This window comes from Jaculus jaculus, chromosome 13 (genome assembly GCF_020740685.1).
Source record: "Jaculus jaculus isolate mJacJac1 chromosome 13, mJacJac1.mat.Y.cur, whole genome shotgun sequence".
Lineage (NCBI taxonomy): Eukaryota > Metazoa > Chordata > Mammalia > Rodentia > Dipodidae > Jaculus > Jaculus jaculus.
The window spans coordinates 14,091,349-14,114,358 of record NC_059114.1 but is presented as its reverse complement, the minus strand read 5'-3'; the positions used below and the strand labels follow the sequence as shown (position 1 = coordinate 14,114,358).

The following is a 23,010-nucleotide window of genomic DNA, read 5'->3' as shown; positions in this document are numbered from 1 at the left end:
ATATGTTTGGTGGGCACGTGCAGGGAACATGTCCTGTGGTTCATATATGTATAGTCATTTAATTCCTTAGAGATAGGGAAACTAAGGAACACAAGGTTAAAGACAGGACCCCAAGCTGGCAGCATTCCTATAGATATGTTTTAGATATCCGTCTTTCATATAAAATGCAGAATGCAGTGAGATAGGGTCTCACTCTGTAGCCTAGCCTGAACAGGAACTCATGATGTAGTCCAGGTTAGCTAGAACTTAATCCTCCTCAGAGCTGGGATTACAGTGTAAGTAACGCCTAGCTAGAGGTTCTCTTGGACAATCAAATCCATCAGGAAAACTGGGCCTGGATTCTTGTAGATTAGCAACGAACTCCTAACCTATCCTCTGCAGTTTGCAGTTGTGTAAGCATCAGGGACACTGACCTTTGCCTCACTGCTGCTAGCCAAGGCTGTTAATATCATTTTTATCCTCACATGCACAAGGAAGAAAAGCGGAAGCTAGGGAACAGGTTCCACCATAGCTGTTCTGCCCCACACCCCACTTGAAAAGGCAGCTTTCTCCTCTGCCATGAGGGTATGTCCCCAGGCTTGCCAGTCCCCATCCTTGTGGGTGTGTCCTCCTTCCCCTCCTGCTGGGCCAGGAGCTCCATGGGGGTAGAGACCTTGTCTGGTTTCCTTGGGAGGCCTCCTCAATTATACTCTTGGCAGTGTTACAGACACCTATTGCTTTCCTGGAATATTTTCTTGGTCATTTATTCTAATCTCAAAGGTACAAGGTAGTGTGTTTTGCTTGGAGATACCTAGGTACATATATACATATTTAAAATTAGGTATCAACATTTTAAAATGAGAGCATTAAACCTAAAGACTCAAAAGGTTAACACCCCTTTGAAAAACTGGAGTATGGGTCCTCCACTGGGGGAGCCTAGTAGCACAAACCCCTTTAGTATGGGACAGAAAGCAGACCCCACTGCTTCCTTTGATGGCCTACTGCAGCCCTCCAGGTACTGACTTAATAATCGTACTTGATTCCTCCACGGCAAATGGTTTGTCTCTACATGTCTGTCACTCCTGTACTCTGGGAGCCAGGCTTCCACTTGTAACAATCCGTGTGAGGACCTCCAGAAGCCTAGCTTAATGCCTACAAAACAGGTGCCAGGAAAAGAAAGGGGTAGGGTGGGGGTGAGGGTACTGTAAGGACAACACAGGTTAGTACTGATCAAACATTCAGTCCTGGCACAGACTCAAGTAAGTGTGTCTGCTGTCGGTTACCTCACTGTCCTCTTTCATTCTGAATAAAAACAGCAATTTCCTGGCAATCTTAAAAACACAGAGTGCACTTCTTTTGCTGGGCCCAGAGTCATCTGCTTTAAGAAATTCATCAATCTCTCTCCTACAGAGGGAAATTAAAAAAAAAAAAAAGACATTTTTAATTAGGAGCTGACAGCACCTGGAAGGCTTTTCAAGCACCATAAGGGAAAACAAAAACTCATTTCTTTTCTCTCAGTCAGGGGCAAGAGAAAAGTGTACTGAGGAACCCCGGCTCCCACCTGACGTCTCTGTGCAGTCGTCTCCGGCACAGGAAACTCCGGACGTGGGCCTGCATGGCCACGGCCGCGCGCTCGCGCTCCTTCTGCACCATCCTTTCCTCTCGCGCCTGCCGGGCTCGGTCGATGAACCACGCTCTTGAAGTCTGAGAGACGGTGAACATGTTTGCAAACTGGCACAAACCCTGGGGTAACAGTGAGGAGCAGCTGTAGGTTACTGTGTGACACACGCACACAAGCGGGGATTCAAGGGCAGAGTGCAGACAGGGATCTGGGTAGCAGCAGAGAAGCTCGGCAGCCCCTCTATCCTCCCGGGTGCCCACAGCTCTCCTGACCCAAGTCCCGATTTCCTGCAGGCTCTCTCATGCCACTCACCAAGACCAGAGCTGCTACGTCCTTAACTAGGAGGAAGAGCATGGCACTTGGCATGGAGTACAGGTGGGCTCTGTACAAGTTTAATGAGTGAGCAAAGCGTGGACAAATTCCATTCAGAAAGCTCCAATTCAAACTCTGTGTCCTCTAAGCCAAAGGTACCCAGATATTTGCCTTCTCTGCAGCAACCCTTTATGTGGGAAACTAGTTAAGTACTTAACTTTCATTTTGCCAGCAACAGACTTGATGGGACAAACATGATTTAAAAAATTTTTTTGAGAACTTTAATACATGAACATCAAATTACAATTTGTTTATATTCCCATCTAATTCCCCGCTCTGCCCGTCCCAGCCCTGTCCAATTGAGCACCTTCCTCCTTCCCAGCTGTCCTTTTCTTCTGAAAATAGGGTTCTTTCAGTCTTCCATTCACACAACAAAAGCTTACTGGTGCTGGTGCTGTGTCCAGCGTGTGTGTGTGTATACACGTGGACACACACAGTCTTTTTAGTAATTTCTCTTTTTTAGTTTTTTTTTTTTGAGGTAGGGTCCACTCTAGCCCAGGCTGACCTGGAATTCACTATGTCTCAAGGTAGCCTTGAACTCATATTGATCCTCCTACCTCTGCTTCCCAACTACTGGGATTAAAGGTGTGTGCCACCATGCCTGGCTGTGGGAAGCCATGCTGGCTTCGTCAGGCTTTGCCATGTCAGCTTGTTTACTGCTTTTGTATTCTAATTGTCTGCGCATGAGCACATGATGTTATTCTAATATGGTTGCTCACCCATCCCGATTGGGTGATGCAAAATCATCTGATGAGACTTAAGCCAATCGGACAACGCTATACAATCACATGACCATAAGTATATAAGCTTGGCGCTCCGTAGGGTTGGGGTCCTTCTCTCTTTCAGTTTGGAGCTCCCAATAAAGTGTGCTTGAGAAGAATCCTGTTGTTGTCGTTCTTCCTGCTGGCGGGAGGGGCGCAACACCTGGCTCTTTTAGTTTTTTATTTTTATTTTCTGAGGAAGGGTATCTCTATAGTCCAGGCTGACCTGGAATTCACTATGTAGTCTCAGGGTGGCCTCGAACTCACAGCAATCCTCCTACCTCTGCCTCATGAGTTCTGGGATTAAAGGTGTGTGCCATCACGCCTGGCTACAAAAGGTCTTTTTTAAAAGAAGTTTTCATACTAATTAAGACAAAAAGTCCTCTACATGATTTCAGGACACAAGATGATCCATTAATTTGAATAAATTTAAGCTTGGGAAATGGCTCAGCAGGTAAGTGCCTATCTTTTAATAAGCAAGAGGGCCTGGGACTACTGCAGTTCAATTTCTTAGCACCCAGTGTAAAAAACTGGGTATGGCCTTGCAAGGCTGTAATCCCAGTCCTGGGGAGCGGGGTGGGGCACAGTGACCATTAAAAACAAAACAAAATAAAACAAAACAAAAAAACAGTAGTAGCTCAACTTTGAGGGAGAGACTGTCTCAAGAGAAAGGAGGGCAACTGCTGTTCTCTGCACACGTATATGCGTATGTTAAACCCAACAAACTGACTAGGTCTGACTTCACGTACTCCCTAGACCTCTGTTCTTACTGCTCCCACACTGCCAAGGACTGATGAAGACTTTTTAGCAGAACTGCTTCTGTCCACCAGAGGGTACTTTGCTGGGCAGAAGCTTTACCCTGTGGAATCTGCAGCAGGCATTACAGTATTACCTGATTACAAGTAACTGTCTTTAATCAAAGTGGGGCTTTGGATAGCAGACAGAAGTACAGAGCACGGATCTATTTCTTTAGAAGCTTTTAAATTTGCTATTCAATCCAAAACATACAATCAGTCTAGCTGACAAAAACACTGACTTATGCAGGAATCTAAATTCCTGGAAAACCATCTTTTTGTCAGGTTAATTCTCTCAAAGCAGTACCCATCATGAAACACTATCTGGAATAAAAAGTTCCTAGGTTCCTGACATGAGCATATTTGGGGGCTTCTGAGGTCCCTCATTCAACAATGACTCACACCGAGCAAATGTCACCAAATATTTGCCAACATGTGGGCCTATCATCAGGCATTCTTGAAGAACACAATTCTTGTTTTGGCAATGCTGGGGGGCCTTGTATATGCTAGATAAACTACCACTGACCTACACCACCTGCCCCATTGGTGATTTCTTATGTCAGATTAACATAGCTTATTTAACCATAGGGAAGGTAAGGAGTCTGGTGCAAGAAAGGCAGCTGTCTTCTGAATTGTTCCCTTTTCCTAATGAGTCTGTAGAGCTCACCTGAGGACCTGCTGGTGCAGCAGGGATGCTATGTAACCATCAGTGATCTCTCACAGGACACACGGCTGAAGACAGCTTCTCACTTCAGAGATGATTTTTCTGGCAGAAGCAGAAGAATCCAGATTTAGGGTTGTTTTAATAGTGTGGTATAACAATCTTCATTGAATATAATACAGTGCCACAGTTTTAAAAAACAACTAAGTTATCTTTAGTTAACATATCTAAATAGACAATAGCGCAAAAGAAGACTTCAGGGGTGATACAATGTTCAAAAGCTACTAAGAATTATGTTCATATTTTCCAATGGTATGGAGAAAAGTTTATGCCTTAGAAGTGAAACAGTGGCTGCCTATGGACCAACAGGATCCCAATTACCTAATGGAAAAGAAAAATCAATGTGTACATGGATACAATAAGCTAACAGATTAAGCGTGAGGCCCTGGACTTGATCCCCAGCATGGTAAGGGTAATGGGTTAAAAAAACCACAAGACTGGGGATATGGCTTAGCGGCTGAGGCACTTGCCCATGAAGCCTAAGGACCCAGGTTCGATTTCCCAGTACCTACATAAACCAGATGCACATGGTGGCACATGCATCTGGAATTTGTCTGCAGTGGCTAGAGGCCCTGGTGTGCCCACTTTCTCTATCTCAAATAAATAAAAAAATTAAAAAAAAAACACAACAAAGTGGTCATTTGAGATGGTGGGGTTGTGGGAAAGTTTCCTAACTCGTTTCTGTTGTCTAACTTTTCCACAGCAGAATGAGGTGAGGTGGCTTGACATAGGCGGAGGATGAACACGGACTGTGGAGTTACACAGCTGGAGCTAGTCCCGGGCTCGCCAGAGTCCCAGTCCGTTGTGAACTAGCTCAAAGGCCCATCATGAAGACTGAGATGTACAGACAGGTCCTGCTGAGGTGCTAACAGAGCAGTCCATGGCTTAGTGTAAAGAGCACCAAGGATTTTTTGTCTTGGTTTTTCGAGGTAGGGTCTCGCTCTTGTTCAGACTGACCTGGCATTCACTATGTAGTCTCAGGGTGGCCTTGAACTCATGGTGATCCTCCTACCTCTGCCTCCCAAGTGCTGGGATAAAATGCATGCACCACCACGCCCAACCTTGTTTTGTTTTTTGACTCTTTTGTGAAGTTCCCATCTGCACTCAGTGAAGTTCTTTGGGTAGGAAGTCATGCTGGCTCTGACATTCTTCACCCACTAAGCTCTTCCCCATCCTCCAGTGAACTAAGAATCAATCACCAGCACCTGGATACGAATCCCTTGGGCCTACTGCTTAACCTGTAGACACTTCAAGCTCCTGAGAGGTACAGGCAAGCAGGGCTCAAGCCATTGGCACAATTTAAAGTTCTCTCCTTAATATGTCCCTTACTGGTGGGCAAGGCAAAGGATCAGGAGGGAACCTCTTCCCAATGGAAATCTAGAAGGTAGCATGCAAACTGTGCCTAAGTATCTGTAAAACTATCTCACAACTTTCACTTCTCCCAGAGGGCCTCCCAGGAAGAGATCCTTTGAGATTATCATCTCTTAGCAACCTACATGTTGGTTTCTGTTTACACTTCAGAATCATCCCAGTTTTACAGCTTTCCTCACTCTTTCCAGCATACCTCCTCCACTTGCGTCAATCAAAACACACAATTGAGCAACACCTACCTATTCTGCTAATGGCCACAGAGAATGAAAGGAAAGACTGAATAGCAGAAATGGTGTCAGAGAGAATGATCCTTGGTTCTGTGTGTGTGTATAAAATTTATTTACTTATTTTATTATTATTATTTGTTTTTCGAGGTAGGGTCTCACTCTAGCCCAGGGTGACCTGGAATTCACTATGTAGTCTCAGGGTAGCCTCAAACTCACAGCAATCCTCCTACCTCTATCTCCCGAGTGCTGGGATTAAAGGTGTGTGCCACCACGCCCGGCTAAAATTTATTTATTTAAGAAAGAGACACAGAGAGAAAGAGAAAATGGGTGCACTAGGGCCTCTAGGCACTGCAAATGAACTCCAGATGCATGCGTCCCCTTGTGCAGCTGGATTTCATGGGTCCTGGAGAGTTACACTGGGATCCTTTGGCTTTGCAGGCAAACACTTTAGCCACTAAGCCATCTCTCCAGCCCCCTAATCCTTGGTTCTTTTTAGTCCTCTCATTTCATGGTTACTTTAGTACTCTAGGCCTCAGTTTCCTTTTCTGTGAGCTGAGGATATTAACAGTACCCACATCCTAGGGCTTGCATGAAATGTTTACCATCCTTGTACCCCAATTTAGTCGTTGTGATTAGAAACAAGTGGGAAAGTATTAACCCCAGGTATTTGAAAGCATACAGCGTATGAATGAGCTTTACTGTATTATCCTTACAAATCCAGTCAGGGAAATAGTTATATAGATAGAAAGAATAGAAAACAGAAGGCTGGCAATAACCCAGATCACGTGAAAGGAAAATAAGTTGAGTGTCATCTAAAATCCCACAAGAAGATCACGTCCTCCCTCCCTTAGTCCAGGTTAGACCATTAATTACTAAGTGGCAGGGCCAATCTTTCAATGCTAACAGGCTTCAAACTCTGCATTTCCTCTGTAGTCCCATGAAATATTTTAACAATATATATACTTTTTAAGTATTTATTTTTATTTTTTAGGTATTTATTTGAGAGCAAAGGACAGAGAGAGAAAGAGGGGGAGAGACAGAGAGAGAGAATGGGCACACCAGGGCCTCCAGCCACTGCAGACGAACTCCAGATGCATGCGCCCACTTACGCATCTGGCTAACGTGGGTCCTGGGGAATCGAGCCTTGAACCAGGGTCCTTAGGCTTCACAGGCAAGCGCTTAACCGCTAGGCCATCTCTCCAGCCCTTAACAATATTTTTTTCTGAATGAGACCAACTTCAAGGAGAACTATGAAAGTGCACAGCAGTCCAGAAAGTGTTATTCTATTAAGAAATAAATAACTGCTGAGTGATTCTTCCTGTATGGTGGGAATAGCTGGGTTGCTAGTCTTAAAAACCACTATTTGTTACAGGCAGGCCATATAACAGACACTGTCTTTTCAGCAGCTAAAGGAGTGGGTTAAAATTGCTTACTTAAATAAAAGAGACACCAGGTCTTAGAGAAGCCATTAGTGATGCGGTCACTTAGAACTACAGCCTGTGTAACTGGGTGCCGTTACCAATCCCACCTTCACGTGGGGGAAAATGAAATGCATAAAGGCGGCATGAGGTGCAGGGACTTCTCTGGGCCCCCCAAAGCAATGACCTCTTAGCAAAACCAAACAGATACGAGCCAGGATTCGTCCACTCACACAATGGCCAGAACAAAGAGACGGCTTAGATTGAAAGGGCTGCCCTTGTGGCTACGCTGAAGTCAAATTTTAATTTTATTCTTTCTTTTAACACGAGCCGAATGCCAGGCACGGCACTAAAGCGTTATTAGAAAACCCTCTCAGCGAAACGATCGGATGACTTCATTTTACAGAAGACGGTCCGTGAGCGGACTCACCCAAGGTCACACAGCGAGCGAATGAGGGGGGGCTCGAACTTCAGTTTGGGCGATTCCTGAGGCCCAGCGCCTTTGCTGGGCACCAACCACCACAACTCCTTTACTCCCAGCATGAGTCAGTTATTAAAGACCTATTGTCTTCACGATGAAAATCGTTGGGGAAAAGGCCACCAGGAGTGGCCCCCTCCCCAGCGCCCGAACCTCAAAGTGGAGGCCCGGGAACCCGGCCCTTCGCCCCACAAACCACCTCCCTCCCTAGTCCCCGCCACCCGGGCAAGCGGCGACCCGGTCCCCCTTCGCTACCCGCAGGTCGTAGAGCTTTATCCGCTCGAGGCCCCCGGCGCGAGGGGAAGGAGGGGGTGGTGGTCCTGGCTGCAAGCTGCCGGCCGCCTCGGCCCACGCATGGACCCTCGAGTTCTGCCGGGAGCCGGGGCAACGGCCGAAGCCTAAACACCGCCGGGCCCCGGGTGTTTTGCGTCCCCCCCCGCCGCCAAACTCCGCCCGAATGCAACAATGCAGTTCCGGCAAACAACAGTTCCGTACAGTTTATTTGCCCGGGAAGGAAAAACTAGACCCTGCATCTTAATCCTGTTCTGTGACAGCCCAGAAAAAGAAGAAAAAGAAAATATAAATAAAGAAACATCCGGGAGAGGGATAAACTCCCGCACTCGAACTCGAGGAGAGGGGGAAACCACCCATTCCAAACGGACAGGTTATCGTTACTGAAGAGAGCGGGTGGGACACTTTAAGACGGCTCCCTCTGCGGGGCGGAAGTGGAGGGGGAGGAGAGGGCGGGGGGGGCGTGGACAGCCGGAAGTGCACGCCCCGGCCCCGCCTCCGTCACCTCCCCCCACCCCGCCACCCCTCCCGCCCCCGGGGCTCGAGTCAACTGGGTGTTTCCTGCTTCTCAGTCCGGATTTGGAGACTCCGGCGGCGTCCTGCGACTTTTCATGGTGAGGAGGGCGGTACCCCGCCGACTAGGGGGGCTCCGGGCTGGACCAGGGAGCTGGGCCCGCGGCGGAGGAAAAGGGAGAAGGGACCGGGCAAGGGAGGGACGCCATGAGGGGGAGGTCGCGATGGTGGAGATGCGTCGGGGCTGGGGGGGGGGCGGGGGGATTGGCGGGGGCTCGGGGTGGGGGGGGGAGGGGGTCCGGAGTTGGGGGGAGGTGGGGTGGAGAAGGGCTTCAGATGAAGAATTAGGGGGTGTGGGGGCGTGGGTTTTCCTGGGGTATTGGGGACCTGGGCTTCTTGCGGAGTAGATTGGTGTTATGGGGTTGATCGGAGAGTTTCCAGACTCTTGAGTAGCTTTTCTTTTCTTTTTCTTTCTTTTTTTTTTTTTTTTTGGAAGTGGGAGTTGAAGATGGCTGAGAACAAAGAGATGTCAGTGAGAACAGACACTTGGGGAAGGGTGGGTGGTGGTGGTGGGAAATAAGGACTTGGGTGTGTGATGGAAGCGTAGTTTGACGAGAGGATGAAGTGTGTGGGGGGGAATCGCTCGTCTTGTAGGTTGTAAACCCACAGAGTGGCTCTGGGCGAAAGGGGTCCCTCTGAACACACCGTGCCGGGAGCCCCGAAAGAGCGAGCTGTTTGGAATCCTGGGGTCTCGGGAGGCCAGAGTAGCTTGGCTTAAGGACTCTAGCGCGCTAGCCCAGGGCCACTTGACGTACCTATCCATATTCACTTCGGTTGAGCCCCTCGCTGGCCACACCTCGGGAGACCTTGGGTGTCGTTCTCACCACGCTGTCTCGCCTGTGGCAGGGATCCTGTTAGGTCCCGTCCTTGTTGGGGATGGTCAGAGATCTGTCTGGATTGATTCTTTTTTATTCCTAGCCTACTTGTTTGCAGTCTTTAGGGAAGACGTAGCCCAAGGGGAGTGGGGGGAAATAAGATGAGTCAACCTGTATGTGACTTTGATCTGCTCTGGTTTTATTTATTTTATTTTCCCGAGGTAGGGTTTTGCTTCTAGCCCAGGCTGACCTGGAATTCACTATGTAGTCTCAGGGTGGCCTCAAACTCACAGTGATCCTCCTCCTACCACTGCTACCACGCCCGGCCTGCTCTGTTTTATAGAAAGGAAGGACCCCCCCCCCCTTTGGAGAAAGGAGGTTACCCAGATCAATGGTTCTTAAACTGGTCCCCAGGCCAGCTGCAGAAGAATCACCTGGGAAATTGTTAAGCATTTCCAGGTTTTCAAGCCCCAACCACACACAGGCTCCATGCGTTTTTACAGTCTTCAAAGGGCATAAATGTTTTGGAATTGAAAGAGGCACGTGAACTCAAATAGTCTTCATGGGCTCTTTTCTGCCCTGAAAGGTAGGCTTGATAGAAACATCTTCCTCACTAGACTCTTGAGAGAAATAAATTAATTATTTGTATGCTAAACAGGAAGAGGTGGCCATTCAGCTGGACACTTAGAATTAGCAGTAACGTCTTATAGGCAAGTTTTGGTTGCATGGTCATACGACAGTTATATGGCTGCTTCGTTTTAGTGTGTTGAAATGGAACTGTAGACTTTTCTGAGTTGTAGCAGTGCCTCGGTGTGCTGGGGTCTTTTCAACTTCGGCTGTAAGAACCCTCCCTCATTCCAGTGATCTCCTCTGAAGTTGGTTGCAGGAACCCCTTCTGAGCCCAGCAGCGCCTGCAGAGTTTTGACAAAACCACCCAAGCTGCTGCCAACACCATCCACCTCCTCAACAGGATTCTGATGAATTGATCTGGGGTGTAGCCCAGGCAGGCATCTGTGTTTTTAAAGCATTGTTAATTCTGCTTGTCTTACCTGGGAACAAGTGGTCTGAAAGCCTCCAGGGTAGAAGGGAGGCTGCTTCACATTTCATTTTCTTCAAGTTAGTACACTGAGACAGTTGTGGCTCTTGTGGGCATCACATGAATTGGGATGGCGGTCTAGGTTGTCTGGCTCTCCATGTCGTCCCCCTTCTGTGTTCACAGTTCTACAGGGATTTCATGTCTGTTCTGTTGTATTTTAATGGATCTCCTTCAAGTAAACAGTTTTGCCTTTTGGCTAATTGATTCAAGCATGCATCCAGTTGCTTCCTGCCTGTGGCCCTGAAGCTATGAAGTGAGACTTTCTTTTCTTTTTTTCTTTTTTATTAGAGAGAAAAAGAATTGGCATGCTAGGGCCTCCAGCCACTGCAGTCGAACTCCAGACGCTGCACCATCTTATGCGCATGTCTGACCTTGCATGCTTTCATTACTTTGTGCGTCTGCCTTATGTGGGATCTGGAGAGTCAAACTTGAGTCCTTAGGCTTTGCAGGCAAGCTCCTTAACTGCTAAGTCATCTCTCCCGCCCTGAAGTGAGACTTTTGTTTATGAGGCTTTGGTTTGTTTTGTGTGTGGGTCAAGAATTCACTGGGCCAATAGAAAAGGGGCTGGAGAAACCACAGAGTTAATTATAGCCTAATTAGGGGGTACTGGCTTTGCAGATTCATGGCTGGCAATATTGGCTATGCATTAGAACCAGCTGAAGAAATAAAAAAAAAAAATTCTAGGGGCTGGAGAGATGGCTAATTGGTTACCATGCTTGCCTACGAAGCCTAAGGACCCAGGTTTGATTCCTCAGTTCCCATGTAAACCAGCTGCACAAGGTGATGCATAAGTTTGGAGTTCATTTGTAATGGCTAGAGGTCCTGGTGTGTCCTCTCGTGCTCACGCTCTGTGTGTGTGTGTGTGTGTGTGTGTGTGTGTACACACACATATGTGTATATATATACACACACACACATATATACAGTCTGCCTCTCTCAAATAAGTAAAATAATTTTAAAAATTCTATGTCCTGGGCCATGACCCCAGGTCTGTGACACTGGAATACTCAATGTTAGAACATCAGTAATTTTTTTTAAAGCTCTCCTGATGGTTCCCATGTGTGACCAGGTAGAGAGCCACCATTTATGTAGAATCAGCAACAGTAGAGCTGGGTGTCGTGGTGTGCACGCCTTTAATCCCAGCACTTATGAGGCAGATGTAGGAGGATTGCTGTGAGTTTGAGGCCACCCTAAGACTACATAGTGAATTCCAGGTCAGCCTGAGGTAGAACAAAACCCTACCTGGAAGAAAAAAAAAAAGAATCAGCAACAGTATCTTCCAGGACAAATCAGCAGGGAAGAAGCCCAGACTTCTCATGGGAAGAAACTTGTGATTGATTCAGTATCTCAAATATTGGTTACCCCTCTGTCTCTTTCTTTCTTTCTTTTTTTTTTTTTTGCTTATTTTATTTATTTATTTGAGAGTGACAGACAGAGAAACAGGCAGATAGAGAGAGAATTGGTGCGCCAGGGCCTCCACCAACTACAAACGAACTCCAGACACATGCACCACCTTGTGCATCTGGCTTACATGGGTCCTGGGGAATCGAGCCTCAAACCGGGGTCCTCAGGCTTCACAGGCAAGTGCGCTTAACCGCTAAGCCATCTCTCCAGCCCACCTTTCATTTTTATGTTTTAAAAATATTTTAAAAAAATTTTTTGTTCATTTTTATTTATTTGTTTGAGTGTGACAGAGAGAGAAAGACAGAGAGGGAGAGGGAGAGGGAGAGAATGGGCGTGCCAGGGTTTCCAGCCACTGCAAACGAACTCCAGATGCATGCGCCCCCTTGTACATCTGGCTAACGTGGGTCCTGGGGAATTGAGCCTCGAACCAGGGTCCTTAGGCTTCACAGGCAAGCACTTAACTGCTAAGACATCTCTCCGGCCCCCATCTTTCATTTTTATAAAAGAGAAAGACTGAGAGAATAAATGCCTCCAGCTACTGCAAACCAGACACATGTGATCTGGGTTACATGGGTCCTGGGTCCTTTGGATTCACAGGCTTAATCGCTGAGCCATCTCTCCAGCCCCTCCTGTCTCCTGTCTCCTGTGACCAAGTCCCGTTCGTTCTCTTGCTGTACCTCCCACCCTCAATAATGAAATCAAGCCGTTGACAGGGCAGAACAGCAGCAGCCTGTAGGAGCTGCAGAGAGAGGCCTCTTGAGAGAAGTTTATTGTGAGAGTTTATTGTCCAGTGCTCTGTAGCCTCAGTTCACTGTCACTGGAGCTCATGGGGAAGGAGAAGGCCACAACTTTTCCCAAAGGCCTCTCCTAGTTTTGGGTTGACTGATCTGGGGAGAGGGTCCTCTGGGAAGGCTCCAAGCTTTCCTTGCCTAGTCTGGAGTCTCAGGCTAGATGAGGGGGGTTTTATTACCTTTGGCCCCTAGTGATTCAGAGCTGGAGACAATCTGAAGAAAAGATAATTTGGGACTTTGAGAGCAGCTCAAATCGTCACAGTTTGAGTGTTTCCTGTGGGAGTGTTTACTTAGAGCCCGGGCTGTGCTAAGTGCTTCTGTTCACTTGGCCCCTCACAGCAGGGAGGGAAGGAAGACCCTTGTCCCAGTTTCATAAAGAGGATTTGAGTCAGGTGTCCTGCTCACATTCCTACAGCTACTGAATGACAGAGGTGGGGGCTTCACACAGATCTGACTCCCCGATCCTTCACCACACACTGCTTCTCCCTCTCTCTTTTTTAAGGGCTTTAAAAAATTATTGATTTATTGACAGAGAGGAAGAGGCAGGAGAGAGAGGGAGAGAATGAGAGTGCCAGGGCCTCCAGCAGCTGCAAACGAACTCCAGACACATGCTCTCCCTTGTTCATTTGGCTAATGTGGGTCCTGGGGAATTGAACCTGGGTCCTTTGGCTTTGCAGGCACCTTAACCTCTAAGCCATCCCTCCAGCCCTTAAGAGCTTTAAAATATATATATATATTTATTTGCAAACAGAAAAACAGAAAGAATGAATTAGAGAGAATGGGCACACCAGGGCCTCTAGCCACTGTGAACAAACTCCAAGTGCATGCGCCACTTTGTGCATCTGCCTTTCTGTGGATATGGGGGAACCAAACCTGGGTCACCTAGGTCATTAGGCTTTGGAGGCAAGTGCCTTAACTGCTAAGCCATGTCTCTAGCCTTTTATCTTTCTTAAAATTTTTAAAATGAGGTGGAGCTTTCCTTCAACTTACATGGCATAGATCTGTGCCAAGTTTGATGAACTTCAGGCCACCCAGGCCTTGTCTGTGTCCTTTGCTTGCTTGCCCACTGACCATCCATCCTCTTGGCTTTAAGGAGAAATTGGCCTTCTCGGGGCCCAAGGTATCTGACTTCACAAAATGGAAATGACCGTAGCTGACTCCTAGCCTTGTGTGGATTTCACAGTCAGTATGGGAAGAAATTAAGTGGTAAAGGGGCCTGGAGGGGCTTTCTAGAGCCATGGGAGTTACCAGTTTTGGTTGGAGTGGGGCTACGTAGATGCACAAATTCATAAAAGCATAGCACCTCTGCACTTAAAACCTGCTTGATTACATGCAGATCACCTGTACTGGAGTGTTTGAACGCCTCAGTAAGTACATGGAATGTACTTTACATCCTTTTCTGTCTGTTTCATGGTAGTTGCCTTGCAAGATTCTAGACCGTTTCCCATAAATGTAGTAATGTGTATGCTGAGATCTGAAAAGAATGCTAGAAAAGTATTTCCATTTTGGGGTAAATTTCACTAACAGCCCTCCCCCACCCCCACTTACACACATGCACACATACACCTATCCCTATAAGCTTTTTTCTTTCTTCTGATAAGTCATCAAAGTTTTGGGAAACTCTTTATTCCTGTAAGCCATTTTGCATCCCTTTCACCTTTTTTTTTCTGAAGGATATGGTTGGTCATAACTGTTAGTGTACAGTCTCTGGGGACTTGTTTCAAAGGACAGTTAGGAAGGGGAGGGTCTTGGTTTCCTCCTGGCCTCTTGTGTGTTGAGTATCAGGCCCCGCAGAAACCCCAGGTAAGCTCAGCGTACCTTGTGATGTTTTCACTCGAGAAGCAGGAACCGTTTCTTGAGAAAACACTTCCTTGCAGGAAGCCATTCTTTCTGGGGAACTTGTATCAGAGTTTGCAGCTGTGATTTCCTGGCCACCCTTGGGATGGAGGTGGAGAGGCTCGGTCAGAAGAGTTGGGTAACCTTGAATTGAATTTTCCAGTGACTGTCACTTACTCACTGCCCCTGCTATTACAGACTGCTACCATTTCTTCCTCTACCCATTAAAAAGATAACATTTGTGGTTTTCCATTTACAAATGTAATACTTTTTAAAAAATTTACTTGCATGTGTGTGTGTATGTATGGGTGCACCAGGGTCTCGTGCCACTGCAAAGGGAACGCCATCTCAAGTTTTATGTGGTTGGCTGGCAGGCTTTGCGACAAGCTCTTCTAACCGTTAAGCCATCTCACCAGCCCCAGTGTAATACACTTATTGTGGAAAATTTTTTCCAGGAAAGATGGAAAGGCATAAAGAGCATGAAAATAAGTTTTCAGAATAGTTTGAAGTTTTATGCTCTTAGTGTCCTTTAGTCAGGGGGGAAAAAAAAGCCAGGCACAGTGCCACACACCTTTAATCCCAGCACCACTTGGGAGGCAGAGGTGAGACCCTACCTCGGAACAGACAAACAAACAAACAATACAAGGAGCACAGCTGTGCCCAGTGTGGTTGGGGTGTCTGCGGTTTGCCCTGAGGGGGAGTAGAAGGCTCTCAGAAGAGGCTTGCTAAAGGGTTCGGAGCCGGGCTTCTGCTACGGACGCTGTCAGAGAGCCGCTGGTTCTGTGCTCTAGTCTCAGTGAGTCCCATGTAGAATGTTGGAGAATGGTACCAGGTGAACCCTACAGCACAGTGCCAGAAACTTGCGTCAGTCAGGAGAGGGGCTGTAGGGTGGTTTTGTGTTTTGGATCATGTTTGCATTCTTTGTTTTTTCAGACCTGATCATGGAATGGTCTTGTTTTTGTTTTCTGACAAGGCCCCGTAGCAACCTCATAGGAGAGTGAGGGCCAAGCCCCTTCTGGCTTTCTGGCTGTGAGGTGTTTTTTGTTTTTGTTTTGCTTTGTTTTTCCTCATTCTTTCTCACTTCTGTGACCCAGATTCAGCAAGGACCCTATCTGTCCCTGGCTATCATCTCCAGCTCTAAAATTTTGCAGACTCACTCATGCCAACAGTGATTTCCTGGAGTAAACCCCTGCCAGGTGCAGGCCTCCTTTCCCAGGCTTGCATAGTTTGGCATCTCTGTGCCCGTTGCAGTGGCTGAGATGTACAGGAGAGTTGGCAGTGCTGTTGGTATTGTTAAGGGCACTTGCTGCCTGTGGTGACCCTAGTACAGGAAGTCACTCATTTTTCAGGGACTTGCTTCTAAGACTTCCTGTTGCTTGTGCCCATAGAAAGTGGTAGAGTGGGCGGGAGGGTCCTACCCAGCTCCACCAAAGCTTGCTCCGTCTGCTTGCGCTGAAGAGCCCACGGCAGCCGAGTGCTAGGAAAGCGCTAACACCGCCTGGACATGCCGCCGGGTGTCTGCTTGTGCAGGTATTGGGCAGCAAGCAGGCTGGGTAACAAGAGTTAGAGCAAGCTCGGGCCTTTCAGAATCAGTAAACAAGGTTGGCATGTGACTTTGCTTGGAGCGAACCGAGGGGTGCATACCTCTTTTCAGGGACAGCCTAATCCCCCAGTTTCCACCAATTGCCCTCCTGGCCCAACTGGCCTATGATTTAAAGGAAGCCAAGAGTATATAATTTTTTTTGAGCTCTTCTCAGTTGTCAATAATGGGCACAAACCAAATTATTTTTTTCTGGTTTTTCGAGATAGGGTAGGGAATTCACTCTGTATTCTCAGGGTGGCCTCGAACTTATGCTATCCTCCTACCTCTGTCTCCTGAGTGCCACCACACCTGGCTACAAACCAAGTTTTTTTGAAAAATATTTTCTTTATGTATTTATTTGAAAGCCAAGAGAGAGAGAAAGAGAACGTGAGTGCCAGTGAGCACAGCAGATCCTCCAGCTACTGCAAATGAACTCCAATTACATGTGCCACTGCATCTGGCTTTATGTGGGCTCTGGGGAATCAAACCTGGGTCCTTAGGCTTTGTAGGCAAGTGCCTTAACCACTGAGCCATCTCTCCAGCCCAGACCAGTATATACATGGACCCAAACAAACACTGTGGAGATTAGATTCAGCCTCTGGGCTGAAGAAGTGCATCAGGCCTGGTGTGGTGACCTTGTCTTCTCCACCGGCAGGAAGAGATGTCAGGAGAAAGTGTGGTGAGCTCAGCGGTGCCTGCAGCTGCTACCCGCACAGCTTCCTTCAAGGGTGCCGGGCCCAGCTCCAAGTACGTGAAGCTGAACGTGGGAGGAGCCCTCTACTACACCACCATGCAGACGCTCACCAAGCAGGACACCATGCTGAAGGCCATGTTCAGTGGACGCATGGAAGTACTCACTGACAGTGAAGGTGAGTCCACTGCCACCTCTCAGCTGTAGGGTGTGCATTGAAACAGTTTCTACTTTATTTTGACAGTTTCTAACGTGTACAAAATGTGTTCTGATCGTATTCATTTCCAGTTGCCCTCTCCTTTCCTCCCACTCCGACAAAACCCCTCCCTAGCCTCTTTCCCATTTCCATGTCCTTTTTTTTTTTTTTTTCTCAGGGTAGGGTCTCACTCTAGCCCAGGCTGACCTGGAATTCACTCTGTAGTCTCAGGGTGGACTCGAACTCATGGTGATCACCTACCTACCTCTGCCTACCGAGTGCTGGGATTAAAGGTATGTGCCACCATGCCCAGAAAATAATTTTGTTTAATACTTACCACATGAGTTTAAATCACCAAACAGGGGAATGTTTTTTTAAAGCAGTTTTTTGTTTGTTTGTTTTGTTTTTCGAGGTAGGGTCTCGCTCTAGCCCAGGCTGACCTGGAATTCACTGTGTAGTCTCAGGGTGGCCTCAAACTCTCAGTGATCCTCCTACCTCTGCCTCCTTGGTGCTGGGATTAAAGGCATGCACCACTATGCCTGGCTTTTTTTAAATTTTGGATCCACTGAGTTTCATTGGGGTTGCTTGCAAGAGCATGGGTACAGGGTAATGATTGGAGCACAGGAAACTCACATGGCTGAATCACTAAATAAAATGACTCCCTAGCGATCATGAATTGTCAGTAGCTCCTCACGGAGGAGTGAGACCTTATGAGTCCTTCTACCATCCATGATGAAATGTTGATGGGCTCAGTCTTGCGCAGGAAACCACATCCACTGTGAGTACATGAGGGTGGTGGCCACATCATGTCCAGAAGACAGCATTCCCAGTGCTCGTTCTCATCTTCCAGCTCTCACAGTCTATTTTCCTTTTAATTTTTTAAATTTTTATTTATTTGAGAGAAAGGAAGAGAGGCAGATAGAGAGAGTAAGGATAGGCACACCAGGGCCTCTAGCCACTGTAAATGAACTTCAGCAGTGTGTGCCACCATGTGCATCTGACTTACATGGGTCCTGGGGAATTGAACCTCGGTCCTTAGGTTTCACGAGCAAAAGCTAAGCCATCTCTCCAGTCCCCTCTCATGTTCCTTTTGCCTCATGCACACTATTTCTTGTGTCTGGGAGAGTGTATTAGTTACCTTCTTGTTGCTGGAACAGAATATCTGGCAAAAACCAGTTTCAGGGAGGAAGGGTTGATTTCAGTTTACAGCTCCCGAGGGCAGAGTCCGTTGTGGCAGGGAAAGCATGGCCAGAGCAGGAAGCCGGCGTCACGTCACGTCAGCAGGGAAGAGGGAGAGAGAACACAATGAGTCCTGGTGCTCAGCTCTCCTTTTCCAGGTCTAGGACCTAGCCAATGGATTGGTGCTGCCTGCAGTTAGGGGCTATCTTCCTAACTCAGTTATTCTAAACTAGAAAATCTCTAATAGACATGCCAAGAAATTTGTTTCCATGGGGATTCTAAATCCTGTCAAGTTGACAAGCAGAGATGAACCACCACAGAGAGTGATGTAGATAATGCATTTAATGCTGAGCTCACTGGTCACTGATTCTCAGCAGTTTGGCCAGATATGCATTTCTGCATTAACCTCTGTTTTTCTGATGATGGCTGAGAGCAGCACACACAATCCATGGGTATAAACATAGTATTTAGAAGGCAGTTTGACAACATGTCCACTTAGTGTCACAGTAGTGGTAGGTTCTCCCACTAGACCTATGACTATGGGCTTTCGACTAGTTTTGTAGCCCTCCCCCCTTTGGAATGGACCCCAAAGTCAATCAGAAAGTACTTGGTTACCCCATGATAGTCATGCCACTACTGTACATTTTGCCTGGTAGGTCAGTTGTGGAGCTTGCAGGGCCCACAGCAGGGTAAACCTGTTGATGACTTCTGTCCCCCAGCAGCCTGCATAGCACCTTCTGACACTGTGATAGCCAGCCAACTGGAGGGAATACTCCACCTCAGTTCCAGCTTGATCTCTCTGTGTCCCGCAGCTAGAGGGTGGTGCTTCGGGGTATGGGACCTACCATTTAGTTTGGGTGGGTCACCAAGAGCAGTGGCAATAGCCTGTGTTGCTTTGGGGTCCTCAAAAGACTTTCTGACCCACGATACAGGGAAGACACCTCATGTCTGGCATTGGGATTTTTATTTAATAACCTATGGCTTCATTATACATTCATCAGCTTTTATTACCCGTTGGGCGTGATGGCTTACGCCTTTAATTCTAGCACTTAGGAGGCAGAAGTAGGAGACTCAAGCCTACCCTGAGACTACATAGTGAATTCCAGGTCAGCCTGGGCTAGAGTGAGACCCTACCTTGGGGAAAAAAGAAAAGAAGAAGAAAACAAAAAACTTATAGGTTAAATTAGCTTACAAAGTAATATAGATTTCACTATAGCTTATTCATACATCCCTTAGTTCCCACCACATCTTTGCTTAAATATCTCCCCTCCCCACTCTTCTCTCTCTCTACTTTCATATCACGTGGGTTCTACTATCTGACCCCCTTAAAAGTCTATCTCCTGTCATGGCCCTTTTCTAGCTTCTTGGCCTCTACAGTCACTAACTCCAACTTAAACATGCAACTTTAACAATTTGAAGCTAGGATCCACTTGCCACACATGAGAGAGAACATGCCATATTTGTCTTCCTGAGGCTGTGTTATCTTACTCAGTATACTATTTTCCAGACCTGTCCATTTTCCTGCAAATATGATTTTATTTTTCTTTCTAGCTGAATAAAATTCTGATGCGTGTATGCAGTATATCTTCATGTACATTCATCAGTTGATGGGCATCCAGGCAGTTCCATCTCCTAGCTCTTATGAAGAGAGCAATAGTGAACATGGTTGTGCACGTATCTCCATGGCAGGGTACAGAATCCTTTGGGTAGATGCCCAGGAGTGGTATAGCTGGGGCTGGTTTTGCATTTGATACCGTCCAGGTGCTGAGGACATTTTTATGGCTAAGGGCCTCTGCATGACCAGATGACAAATGTTCAGAGGGCAGTTGGTCATAGTAGTTTGGCTTCTGGTTGTGGTCCATGTTCTTGTGTGTGTAGGATACCCTGAGAGTCATAGGGAGAGTAGATCTAGTCTGGGTGGGGCCAGGGTGGGAGGATCGGGGAGATCCTGGTCAGAGAGAGTTTCTGTAACCAAAAACATACTGGGAGGAATCATGGCTGTGGAAAACTGGCTCTTGGTTTTGACTTGGCAGATTTGCTGTGTGGCTTTGAGAGAATCTTTTTCCCACTCCAGGCCTCAGCTGGCTTCCCTCACATGGAGAAGCCCTAGTTGATTCCCTTCCAGTTCTGTGACTTTGGAGTGACACTTGAGCCTGGAGAGGCACCATTCTTTCTCTGGATTCTCTTCCTCCTCCTGGGATGATGTCCTGACAAGAACTCCCAGGCTTGGGTTTGAGCTGTGGCTGTGCATTGAGTGTGCACCCGTCCTGATCAGGTCGCTTGCCTTTTGATGTTTTTTGTTTTCCTCACGTGGTAAAAGGGCACAGTGATACTCCTCTTGATATATGTATATTCTGCACACGGTAAGTATTCTTTATGGAAAGTTGTGTGAGTAAAAGGCAAAGGATTGTTTAAAGAGCCCAAATGGTAACTATTTCCTACCATCTAGAGGTATCAGAAGGGTACCTAGTAGGGGCGAGAGTTCGTCTTTACTGGTTGGTAAGGGCAGGTCACATGAGGTTTAGACATACCCCCATCCTTCAGTCCTTTTTCTTTAGACCAGTGTGGCTGAAGTCCACCACACCTGCTTGAGACTGGCCTTTCCATGCCTGCACCTCCGTCTTCCAGGAATGGCTGTCGGTGAGTTCGACACACAGCCGCGACTAGTGCCTGAACGTTGTGTGCCACCGCTCGTCGTGATCCCACCGGCTGGTTAGCCAGTTTCCTGTTGCATTCTGGAGGAAGCCAAGCTGGCAGGGCCTTTGGCGCCCTGGGCTTCCTGTGAACCTGGGTTCCTGGTCAAGTGGCAGTTAAATGAAAATGGAGCCCCGGCACTGCTGCTGTGCTTCCCTCAGAAAACACTCATGCTTTATGAGTGGGAGGCTCCCTTTGCTGGGTCACACCCCACATTGCTCAGTCTTTGTGGAAATCAAGACAATGGCACCCCAGCGAGGAAAGGAAACTGATATTATCTGAGAGCTCAGGCTTGCTGTGGCTTTCTAGTCCTGGGAGTTCTGGGAGAGCAGCCAGGTGGCTTTGGAGACCAAGTGGAAGCCTCTTCTAGAAAGCCCTGGCCGGGGTGGTCCAGGGCTATATTGCAAACGAGACAGGGTCTGCAGACCCTGGCTGAGCTGGACAGGCTGTGGCCCAGCAGAACTGCCAGTGTTCTCCACACTGCTCAGGGCAGCCTTTATCCAGTGCTTGACCGGGAGCCCAGGTTCACAGGAAGGCCTGAGCTGTTGGGTTCAGGATCTGGTCTTCCAGACATCGGCCATGCCAGGCCAAGCCATCTTGTTTCCCATGGAGGGAATATGGCACAGCCTGACCCACGACCTCCGTTTTGTCTGGGGACGTTCTTGGGTATAAATGAGACTAGACTTCCTGCTTCTTAGAGCTTCATGCCAACTTGTCACCCATGTTGCAAATAGAAATGTCAAGTGCAGCTCAACTAAGGGCGAGAATCCACAGCCGTGCTTTCTAGTAAGAGAGCAGGTGTTGAGAGCACAGGCGGTGAGTGCGTGGGTCTTGGTGCCAGAGCGCTGAAGGCTGTCTGAGGAAGTGCTGGCTTCAGAAGAGGGCCTGGGTTTGAGCTGCTGGGAGTCTCCCTTTTCTTCCCGCCTCCGCTTGCTTGAGCTTTGTTCCACGTGCTTGCCACTCCCGGAATACAGAACCTGGTTGTGGGGACTATGCCTGAGTCCTTCCTGGGCTTTCTACTTGGGAACAGTCACAGCTGCCTTACATGGAGCCTTCAGAAAGTTAGGTATTTGTAAGCAGAATGAGAGAGAATGAGTATGGGCATGCCAGGGCCTTTTGCCACTGCAAATGAAATCCAGATGCATGTGCCACTTGGTACATCCTGCTTACATGGGTCATGGGAATTTGAACACAGGCTGCTGGGCTTTGCAAGTACCTTTAACCACTGAGCCACTTCTTCAGTCCTCATGGAGTCTTTTTCAAGTATCAGGTTTTGTGCCAGTTTTGATTTTTTTTGGTGGGGGCCATGTATTGGCCTTGTGACATTGAGTGAGTGACTTTCTCTGAGCCTCTTCTTTGATTTTCCAGCTAGGAAAGCTAATGTCTGATGGCTGTGAGACCAGAGCACATGCTCAGTGCCTAGTGCTTCGGGAGCTCAGCGAGCAAGGGTGCCTTTAGTGGTCAGTGGAGAGACGGAAGAGCCTGTCTGGAGGCTGCAGAGACGCCTGTTCCATGGGGCAGGGAGCCGTACCTTAGCCTTCAGGAGTGATGTGTTGCACTTGTACATTGCACCTCTTCAGGGTGGCTTCTCTTGAGAGGACACGGTGGCTGTGCGTGAGCAGGCCTTTCCCTCAGTTGTCCCCAGAAAAGTTGAGCTGTTTTAGTTTTTGTTTTTTGAGGTAGGGTCTCGCTCTAGCTCAGGCTGACCTGGCATTCACTATGTAGTCTCAGGGTGGCCTTGAACTCACAGTGATCCTCCTACCTCTGCCTCCCAAGTGCTGGGATTAAAGGCGTGCGCCACCACGCCCAGCTAAAAGTTGAGTTTTAACAATGCTAGAATTTTCTTTGTTTTCATGTCAACATTGCTATTGGCCCAGTGGATTTGTGTGGCAATTTTTGTAATATGCATTAGAATTCTCATTAACACTGGCCTTCGGTCTACTGTTTTGTCCTAGTAGCTTGTTACAGAACTCCTGTCCCCCATAGTTTCAGATCTCTGGCTAATGCGTTCAGAATTAGGGGTACAGAAGCTAAGTTGAAGCAGAGCCATTCATTTGGCTATCTGTGCAGACACCTCGAAGCCCACCTGGAGCAGCATAAAGCAGGACTGTCTTGATAGT

At 47.6% G+C, this 23,010-nt stretch overlaps 2 protein-coding genes across 5 annotated transcripts in view; one reads left to right on the top strand and one right to left on the bottom strand.

The window, feature by feature from the left end:
• The window catches only part of Ube3b (ubiquitin protein ligase E3B), a 62,178-nt gene extending 53,765 nt beyond the window's left edge, over window positions 1–8,413 (bottom strand). Inside the window, exons 1-4 of one of the 3 annotated variants that reach the window (XM_004664108.2) lie at window positions 7,998–8,413; window positions 4,195–4,293; window positions 1,541–1,722; window positions 1,263–1,383 (exon numbers count right to left, since the gene is read on the bottom strand). In XM_004664108.2, coding sequence (XP_004664165.2) covers window positions 1,263–1,383; window positions 1,541–1,701 — 282 coding nt within the window. In that variant the 5' untranslated portion in view covers window positions 1,702–1,722; window positions 4,195–4,293; window positions 7,998–8,413. Of the gene's footprint in view, window positions 1–1,262; window positions 1,384–1,540; window positions 1,723–4,194; window positions 4,294–7,694; window positions 7,849–7,997 lie in introns of those variants that run through there. The other 2 variants (XM_045132427.1, XM_045132426.1) reach the window with 2 other exon arrangements.
• Window positions 8,414–8,549: 136 nt separating this feature from the next.
• The window catches only part of Kctd10 (potassium channel tetramerization domain containing 10), a 30,341-nt gene continuing 15,880 nt past the window's right edge, over window positions 8,550–23,010 (top strand). For both annotated transcript variants that reach the window (XM_004664107.2, XM_004664106.2), the window contains exons 1-2: window positions 8,550–8,647; window positions 16,786–16,999. In XM_004664107.2, coding sequence (XP_004664164.1) covers window positions 8,645–8,647; window positions 16,786–16,999 — 217 coding nt within the window. In that variant the 5' untranslated portion in view covers window positions 8,550–8,644. The remainder of the gene's footprint in view (window positions 8,648–16,785; window positions 17,000–23,010) is intronic.